General features: G+C 40.5%; 1 protein-coding gene across 2 annotated transcripts in view; it reads right to left on the bottom strand.

The window, feature by feature from the left end:
- The window catches only part of wu:fb13g09 (multidrug resistance-associated protein 5), a 52,142-nt gene extending 44,182 nt beyond the window's left edge, over positions 1-7,960 (bottom strand). The window contains exons 1-3 of one of the 2 annotated variants that reach the window (XM_017721481.2): positions 7,611-7,960; positions 6,318-6,499; positions 5,269-5,424 (exon numbers count right to left, since the gene is read on the bottom strand). In XM_017721481.2, the coding sequence (XP_017576970.1) occupies positions 5,269-5,424; positions 6,318-6,490 (329 nt within the window). In that variant the 5' untranslated portion in view covers positions 6,491-6,499; positions 7,611-7,960. Of the gene's footprint in view, positions 1-5,268; positions 5,425-6,317; positions 6,500-6,615; positions 6,667-7,610 lie in introns of those variants that run through there. The other variant, XM_017721482.2, reaches the window with a different exon arrangement.
- Positions 7,961-10,576: the final 2,616 nt, after the last annotated feature.

Consider the following 10,576-nt stretch of genomic DNA (forward strand, 5'->3'; position numbering starts at 1 on the left):
CATAGAGAGCTTCATGGAATGGGTTTCCATGGCCGAGCAGCTGCAGCCAAGCCTTATATCACCAAGCGCAATGCAAAGCGTCAAATGCAATGGTGTAAAGCGCCGCCACTGGACTCCAGAGCAGTAGAGTCTCTGGAGTGACTAATCACACTTCTCCGTCTGGTAATCCGATGGATGAGTCTGGGTTTGGCAGTTGCCAGGAGAACGCTACTTGTCTGACTGCATTGTGCCAAGTGTAAAGTTTGGTGGAGGGGGGATTATGGTGTGGGGTTGTTTTTCAGCAGTTGGGCTCCGCCCCTTATTTCCAGTGAAAAGAACCCTTAATGCTTCTGCAGACCAAGAGAGTTTTTACACAATTTCATGCTCCCAACTTTGTGGGAACAGTTGGGAGACGGCCCCTTCCTGTTCCAACATGACTGTGCACCAGTGCACAAAGCAAGGTCCATAAAGACACGGATGAGTGAGACAGAGTCCTGACCTCAACCCCACAGAACACCTTTGGGATGAATTAGAGTGGAGACTGTGAGTCAGGCCTTCTCGTCCAACATCAGTGTCGGACCTCACAAATGTGCTTCTGGAAGAATAGTCAAAAATTCCCAAAAATTTTTGAAATTTGGGATTCTTAAGACTTCTGTTGTAATCCTACCATCTTCTGGACAGTGGAACGGCTGATTTCCAATATTTTCGATATCTTCTTAGACTTATAGGCCTCAACAACTTTCTTTCTGAAGGCCTAAGACAGCTATTTTGATCTAGGAATGATGACACCACATGCTCCAATAACAAGGAGCAAACCAGACCAGACATCTGAAGTTTAAATAAGACTCCTCCTCTCTTCACCTGATTTCAATTTGACTCATTCAATGTAGGGGTTTACTTGCTTTTCCAGTCCCACTAACTTGCATTACTGTTCATTTAAATTATATAAAGGAAGACAAAAATGTTAATTCTAAGTGTCAATTGTTAAATATCACCTTCATCTATCAGCACTGTTTAAATGAGGACTTGATATCTGAAACCCTAAATACGTTGAAGAAGCCGACAACAGTTCTATAGTGCAAAACATTCATGTTTACAATATTCTTATGAAGAGATATTATACTGCATTGTGTTATATAATATTATATGGCATATGTAACAGCTTACAGTGTCATATTGTAAGCTGTTATGTATGCCATATAATGCCTTAAAAAATGTATAATTACTTATAAGCAAATACTTCTAGTTACATGCATAACACAAGTATATAACTTTCTAATGTCAGGTGTCACAATGCAGTATAACCTCTCTTCATAAGAATATTATAAACATGAATGTTTGGTGCTACAACACACTATAACAGGGTTCTGGTAAATTACCAGGCATACATCCGGATAAACATTTCTTGGGTGTAATTGCTTCTGTCCCCCAACAACTATGGGAGACACGGGAGAACATAATGCAATTAAGTGAGACAATAAGGGTTTTTGATTTTTGGAGGATGTGGTACTGCTTCAAAAGTGTGTTTATTAAAAAGCATAACTTTTATTTGCAGTATAAATCTGAGTTTGTTTCTTTTTAGTTAACTGGAAACTGCAATGCTAGGCTAGCTGGCTACAGGTGCTAGACACAGAAAGCTACTCTAGGTCAGCCAATATATAACAGTAATCGACAACTCCTTTGTTTCGGAATTCTTGAATTTGGAAGATAGAGCAGAGCAGCATATTCTCATGGTATGTCCATTTAGATATTATAAAGCCTGTAACAGCCTGGGATGAAGCTCTTACAACATTAGTGTCTATGGTGTTCAATATTATAATGTGTAATAATGAAATCCAACTTTCTAAAGTCACATACTCTTGCTTTATAAAGAACTATGCGTGTAATTAGAACTACTTAAGAGACATCATAAAAGCTTATGCCAGGTATTATAAGGTATTATGCTACAACTCCAATTCCATTGAAGTTGGGATGTTGTGTAAAACATAAATAAAAACAGAATACGATGATTTGCAAATCCTTTTCAATCTATATTCAATCGAATACACTACAAAGACAAGATATTTAATGTTCAAACAGGTGAGTGTCATGATTGGGTATAAAGAGAGCATCCCTGAAAGGCTCAGTCATTCACAAGCAAGGATGGGGTGAGGTTCACCACTTTGTGAACAACTGCGTGATAAAATAGTCCAACAGTTTAAGAACAACGTTTCTCAATGTGCAAATGCAAGGAATTTAGGGATTTCATCATCTACAGTCTATAATATCATCAAAAGGTTCAGAGAATCTGGAGAAATCTCTGCAAGTAAGCGGCAAGGCAGAACACCAACATTGAATGCCTGTGACCTTCGATCTCTCAGGCAGCACTGGATTAAAAACCGACATCATTCTGTAACGGATATTCCCACATGGGCTCAGGAACACTTCAGAAAACCACTGTCAGTGAACACAGTTCGTCGCTCCATCTACAAGTGCAAGTTAAAACTCTGCCATGCAAAGTGAAAGTCAGATATCAACACCACCCAGAAACACCGCCGACTTCTCTGGGCCCGAGCTCATCTGAGATGGACTGACGCAAAGTGGAAAAGTGTCCTGTGGTCTGACGCGTCCACATTTCACATTGTTTTTGGAAATCATGGATGTCGTGTCCTCTGGGCCAAAGAGGAAAAGGACTGTCTGGATTGTTATCAGCACAAAGTTCAAAAGCCAGCATCTCTGATGGTGTGGGGGTCTCTTAGTGCCCATGGCATGGATAACTTGCACATCTGTGAAGACACCATTAATGCTGGAAGGTACATACAGGTTTTGGAGCAACATATGCTGCCATCCAAGCAACGTCTTTTTCAGGGACGTCCTGCTTATTTCAGCAAGACAACGCCAAGCCACATTCTGCACCTGTTACAACAGCGTGGCTTCGTAGTAAAAGAGTGCAGGTACTAGACTGGCCTGCCTGCAGTCCAGACCTGTCTCCCATCGAAAATGTGTGGCACTTTATGAAGCACAAAATACGACAACGGAGACCCCGGACTGTTGAGCAACTGAAGTTGTACATCAAGCAAGAATGGGAAAGAATTCCACCTACAAAGCTTCAACAATTAGTGTCCTCAGTTCCCAAACGCTTATTGAGTGTTGTTAAAAGGAAAGGTGATGTAACACAGTGGTAAACACGCCCCTGTCCCAACTTCTTTGGAATGTGTTGCAGGCATCAAATTCAAAATGAGTAAATATTTGCAAAAAATAATAAAGTTTATCCGTTTGAACATTAAATATCTTGTCTTTGTAGTGTATTCAATTGAATATAGGTTGAAAAGGATTTGCAATTCATTGTATTTTGTTTTTATTTATGTTTTACACAACGTCCCAACATGGGGTGTATTTACTTCTTCAATGACAAAATTTTAAAAAATAAATACATAAAGAAAAAAGAGAAAGTTCATAAGGTTAAACCTCTATGTCATCATGTATTCATTCTGTTTTCTATTTAATACAGGTCACACAGAATTTATTCATATTTAATTACCAATGATTACTTTTTTTAAATGTACTAATTTAACAATTCTTTTTTATTCATTTTTATTTTTTGTGGCATTTCACATACTGTACCAACTTTTTTAGAAGTAGGTTTATAAGCGTCTTGGGGATCACCATTCAGAATGACTTGCACTGGGACAATCAAGTGGACCACATGGTGTCTTCAGTTAATTTCAGCTGTGTTCTCAAGATAAGGACTTTCCTTTTATAAAGCCTGTGTAGTCTGTTTTGCAATATGCATCTCCTATCTGGAAACGTCTGAGAACCAAAGCTCAAGACAATAAGTTAGAATGGAAAAAAAAACAGCCTGCAGAATCATCCTGGGCTAAAGTTACACAACATATGAAGTATAATTCCAAAATGCATCCTAGACCACATTCAAGAATTTCAATACTTTTTTCATTATACATGAATAATGACTGGGCTTTATACTACATGGCTTTATAATATTTATTTTATTATGAATACATCATGTTTTTGTTCATATTTATAAGCAGGAAAATCAAAACACATTACGTGGGCAAATAGGAAGTGGATATAGGTACTGAAACTATACTGAATGATGAAAACCAATGTGTTGGAATTTTTTCCCCTTAAAACTTACATTTAGCCGATGACAGTTCAAAGTGTTTTTATAAAACTGTAATGATGCTGAATCATAAATATAAATTACAATAAGAAATGATTACCAATCCAAACCTTGCTCTGTATGACCTTTCATGCTTGCTAGGGAAAAAAAAATCACAGTGCACCCAGCAGTAAAGGCGGATGCTGATCCATTTTACAATGACCAATGTGGACATACAATGTGCCATAGCTCTTTTGATGGAAGACTTAAACTAATTAAAGGAATATCACCAAAGCTTCTAAACGTATCGCCAGCGAGACGTTTGGTTGGATAGGATCAATTATAATAATTACAATGATTAAATAAATAAAATAAATAAATCGTAAATCAAAAATGATCAAATCAAAATAATATTTGGCTTTTTTCAAACAAAAAAAAAAGTTGAGTGTGATGTCTTTGTCGTCTGTATTCAACTACTGTGTAAAAAGTCCCTTCAGTTGCATATGTGTATTTAACATACTATTAAAAATAATTTTGATCGTCAAAACATGATGAGATTTAATATAATCATGGTGAAATGAGATTTAACAAGGCACTGAATAATTTCTTGAGGAATCCAAATTGAATGGAATTGATGTGAGGTCCCCAGATGCTCTGTCTGAAGTCAAAAAGCAGCTCAGTGGTGAGAGAGTGTGGTGGTAATGACATAACCGTGGCACACGATCCACAGAGAATAACGCTCTCTCTGTCTCTCTCTAATCTCTAATCCCTGCTATTAATAAACACCCATGTGCTGCAAACTTCCCTCTTACAGGGTGGCGGTAGGTGAGTCTGGGGAATAGCCATGATTTCCCACTGTGACTTTAGGGATTCCCACAACAACCACACATGAGCACACACACACACACACCCACACACACACACACACACACACACTCCCACACACACACACACACACACACACACACACACACACACACACACACACACACACACACACACACACACACACACACTCCATGCTTCTGACTGTGTCCTTGGCCCAGGTGATGTTTTCTATCATCTCTGTTTGCTCATGTTGAAGCTGTGCATTGGCAAACATCATAGGAATTCCTGATCAGGCTGCACCATGTATGTGTGAAGTTCCCACACAGCAGTGCAAAAATAGACCTTGCTGGCTGACACCTCACCTGTAGCAGTTGGTTTCAGAGGCTTCATGGCAGGACAGGCCGCATACATCCTCCATGTTAAGGCTTGATGCTCTGTGGGATTTCCAGGCCAGTGGAGAGAGCCACTGCAGGGTCATGAAAGAGAAGAGGCCAGCATTGTCCACGGGGTGCTGATGCCTGTAACAGAGTAGCAAAGCTGCTCATATCAGGCGTCTGGGAACTGTCTTTAATGACACTGACTGTGGAAAAAAACAAAGGCACTCTAAAACGTTCTATGATGTTTACATGCATTTACATTAGGGGTGGGCAATATGACGAAAATATATCGTTGTGATTAGAGATAGGAACAATACTCTGTTCTTTTTTTTTCCGATACTATACAGAAACCTTGAGTTAAAGCAAAACAATATTTTTTTCTGTAAAATGACTAATGTACTAAAACACATTATCTGACCACAGGAGGAAATACACAGCAAACACCACGTCACACAACGTGACGATGTGAGTGCCAATTTGAGGATAAATTAGTTAAAGGATTAGATCGGATTGATACCTTTTCCCCTCTGCTATCCTATACGGCGTATTCTGATTTTTTGAAACTCACGATAAAAGCTAAAGTTCTGTAAAGCTGAATTCCAGACTGGCTCTGATATAACTATTAATCGAATATTAATTCTATTAAATGACAACAGAAATGTTAGTTGCATCCCTACTAGGCACTGTGCAGTGCCTCTGAAAATACCCTGGCCTTGAGGGAAAGCCGGAGACTGAGAGTTTTCAGTCTGTGCCGCCAAATCGAAGATGAATCGCATGCTTATGTTTGAACAGCACTTTACAGGTGCCTCACAGAACTGTTGCAGAGCAGTGAAAAAGTTCAGAGGAGGTTTATCAGCCAGTATGTGCTCAAACACAGAGCAGTCTGTGAGAGGGGGATAAGGGCCTGCTTATCAAGGCCTCCTCCAGCACTTTCCACTCTTACACTCCTCTACACGCACAAGGCCAGTGTGCCTTTTCTGCATGTCTTAGCATGCGTAACATCCGCTCTGATAACTGGAACAGTAGAATCTTACTTGTTTGTGATTCTGAAGGGCTTCAGTAATTGCAGACTGGGACGGTATCTGCACCTCCTTTTCGGCTCACGGCTCAGCTCAGCCTCCTCCTCCTCTGGGTCTGGCAGGGTCTCTGGGCAGGACATAGGCAAGCCCTCGATCCGGCCAGCAGCTTCCAGTGCATCTGGATACATTATTGCTTTCTAGCAGACACAAACATAAACAGGACTTTAATTCCTTACTTACTGACTTAAGACAGACAGGCAGAAAAGACAGATAAACCAACATCTAAAAAGCAAAGCATTTGGCCCATCCTGACCTGCAAACCACCTTTCTGCTGAGAGAAGAAGAGGCTATTTCCATTTAGTGACGGCAGGCTGTAGCAAATCTGTAGTATGAGGTCCAGAGCACCCTGCAGGTTGTGACTGTGGGTATAAATATAAAGTGCTTATCTATTTAAAGATGGCAGTTGGCGGCCTCAAGGGCTCGGGGACAGTGAGAGGCCCAGCATTCGAGCCGGTGTCCAGCCTGTCACTGATCCCCCTGTGGTGTAAGCCATGATAAGGTCAATCCAACTAAGAGCGTCTTGCCTGTGCAGATCACCCTGAAAATGCAGCCAAGCACCGTAATGAGAGGTTCAGTCCAGATAACAAGAGGACAGAGTGTTTTATTATTGATACAATCCAGAGTGCCCAGACAGAGTAAGGCCAGTTTAAGCAGTGCTGCAAGCTGAGCAAGGAGTGGCAGTGGAAAATCTCTTTTTATTATATATTTCTGTATGTTTCGCCCACTTTCAGATACCTTACTAATTGAACTGAGTTAACACGCCCTGAAAAGGGAAAGGCAACTGAACAGACCTGCGAAAGGACTATGAAGGTAACATGAGCATATTTCCAGCAGTCTAGTTGTGTGTATCATTTTGTGGGTCCCTTCAGTTAAGTGTAATACGTCAATATGTACATTAAATGCATTTACATCCTGGACCGGCTCAAGGTCAAAGCACTGAATCAGTTGCTTTTCAGTGGCACTTCTCTCATTTCTGACCAGTTCTAAGGTCTCACACCTACATTTACAAACTTCAGCTTCTTTAGTTTGGTGTGCATCATATTTTTCAGACTAGCTCTGGCAGCACATCTAAACTTTTCTAAGCGAAAACTGACCATATGTCCTCCTTACCTGATATGCTGTGCTAGTGATGCACTCTGCACTCGCAAAGCTGCGTTAGTCCCTCAGACAGACAGCAGCAAACAAACCACAGTGCTAAAACACTTCATGAATCTAATGAAACTGCTGGAAGTGAAAATGGGAACTTACATGTCAGTCTGCTGCAACTTCGGCCTTTTTACCCCTCTTGACTTTTCAAAGTAGCAGCTATGAATCAGAAAGCGTGCTGTGGGTCTTCTCTTCTGGCTACAACTTTATTATAAATCAAGCGCTGCACGTTTCACTTCCATTGCTGTGCATGAAGCGTTAACGTGTTCCGAGCCGCCCCAGGTCTTATAGGACACCAAAGACAACATGTTCACGGCACAGGCACGAAATTACAACTTCAGAACACACAGAAAGCACAAAACGGCGCGCTAAAACCAGATTACACGCTCCATCTGAACAAGCCAAGCTCTCCACTCTCACTCAGCGCCGCGGCTGGAACTCGGGCACGAAACTCCAGCCGGCGCTTAGAACCCTTGCTGGAATTCCCGACAGCGGTTGTGACGCACCTCGCGCCGACCAATCGCAGCTTTGCCTTCCTCGTCGCCGTGGTAACGGGACCAATGACAGCACAGAGCACATGGCCGCTTAAGCTGCGCCGCTGGTTTCGGACAGCAGTGAGGAACTTGCCCAACTGCCCTGGCCCGTTCCCAACTGCCCTGGCTCGTTCCCAACTGCCCTGGCTCGTGCCCAACTGCCCTGGCTCGTGCCCAACTGCCCTGGCTCATTTCCAAGGCTGTTTCGACGCACATACTGACTTGTGTAAGTTCACAGGGCGTTTAAAGCACAACCCGGATCTTTAGCGCTGAAGCCATTTAGCCTCTCCGGTAACAGCTCGAGTGAGCTAAGCTAAGCTAAAGAACACGTTGGATTTACTCAGTTCAGTAGTGAACGTTGGTTACACACATATTGTTTGGTTTGGCAGCAACTTACACAATTGTGTTAAAGCAAAATAAACTATTTATGTTCATTCAACACAAGTACTGTGTTAATACAAAGCTACTGAAATTTAATAAATTAGATTATTATTTTATTCCAAGACAATGTAGTCCACCCCAACATTATTTAATCACAACTATATCAATATGACAATATTAAGTATTTTAATATTTCCATATCAATGTTTCAAAATGATTAACATTTAAATTCCATCAATTTAAAAACGGTTAATTTATAAATTAAATATAAAGACGATAAAAAAATCCAAATTTCAGCCAGTGTCGTCTTGTTTAATACATTACATTTATTTGGATCATTCCTAATATCTAATTCTTTCACTGAAAACAAGAAGCAGTTGTGTTATAAAACTTCTATTCCAGAAACAGAACAGCAGGTGCAGGTCCCCCTTACAAATGTACCAACTTAAAATGTCAGTCAAATGTTTTCAACTAGAAAAAATAAAACGCAAAGCTCTGCAGATACCAACATGGTCATTATTATTCACATATCACATGATCAATAAAACAGTAATATCAAATATGTAGAGAACTGCACAGTAATTACCTGCATTTATAATGAACTGTAATTAACTGTAAAACAGCAAACACAAATCAACAATCAAACAGACTCAGAACTTCACAGTAACTAAAACAAACATCTGTAAAACCAGCCACATTGCTCAGTCCAACAATGTAGAACTGCCCTTCTTTTACAGGAAGGGTGAAGCAAAAACAACACAGTTCTCCTTACTGGTGTAATTTAGTTTTCAAGCTTTGGGCCTTTCTTGATAGATCGGCTGCATTATTATCTTTTGAATAACTTCCAGGGTGTAGTGCAGCTTCGAGGGGTACCTCATATTTAAGATGTAAAAAAAAATCCAAACAGCATGGCAGTTGCAAGGGCCACATTCTCCAGGTCACGAAGCACCACCACACCCTCGAGCATTTCTCCCACATCAGAAGAGTTACTGCCGGGAGTTTCTCTGGCAACACAGATCCCCACCACTGTTCTCTCTATGGCACTTAGGGTGTGGGCCTCGGTCATGTCCTGGATAAAGGAACATAGATTCTTTAAGGATAGGCTCCTCATTAAGAAATTACAGTTTTAAGAATGACATTCAACCATTAGCTCAGGGCTAAGAAATGCAGCACTTTGCAGCAGCATCTCACTTGGCTTGTAAACATCTAACATGATAATCACTGAATCACTCCACGTCCTCCGCTCCGCAGTCCCAGACGATGTGGAAAAACGTTACTAATTCATTAAAGTTACGTCAAATTTAGTTTTAATTTAATCTGTTAATCTGTAAAAAAAGACGATGAAACGTTTTTGCTGGCCAGTTACAATAAATATGCCGCTTTGTTGGAATAATAAGACAACACGGGTATGTTCAGCAAAATTAAGTTCTTATTTAAGCTACGTATAACTTTTTTGAACATGTTTATATGAACATTCATTTTTTAAGATTTTTTAAGCACCACCTACTTTTGCACACTCACCATGTACTCCTGATCCTTAGGGTCCTCATTGAGGTACATGCAGAGTCCTTTTATGATGCACTCTCTGCCAGCATCAACATCATCCTCAAGAATTAAAACATAAAACAGACAGTGGGCAAAAATGTTTTGTAACAGTTAACTTAAGACTGGCATCTCCATAAACAAATTGTTAAACAAATAAAATGAAAAAACTCCTAGCTGTTTAGCTATGGAAAATGATCATTCACAGCATTTTGTATTTAAACAAAGCAACGGTAACGTTACTTAGTGTTGCTTAATGTGGACTGTGACTTAATTTGCTTTAAAGCCAATTGCCCCTCTGAGTACAAATGATGTTTTACTTGGTGTGATAACCATTGCTTAATAGCAGTTTTGTAACAGTAATCAGATGATTATTTTAATTCACCCTTTACAGCCAGAGTGGGCAACCCTGGTCTTGGAGGGCTGGATTCCTGCACAGTTACACATACCTAACCTGGCTATTAGCTGATAAGTTGGATCATGTGTGTGAGTAGGCAAATCACCAAACTCTGCAGGAATCTGGACAGTTCTCGAGGATCAGGGTTGCCCACCCCAACTCTACAATTGGCGGTTAGCTGTATTTCAGGTGCAGGTGCATCTCTGTTTTAGACA

Source organism: Pygocentrus nattereri, chromosome 11, assembly GCF_015220715.1.
Source record: "Pygocentrus nattereri isolate fPygNat1 chromosome 11, fPygNat1.pri, whole genome shotgun sequence".
NCBI lineage: Eukaryota > Metazoa > Chordata > Actinopteri > Characiformes > Serrasalmidae > Pygocentrus > Pygocentrus nattereri.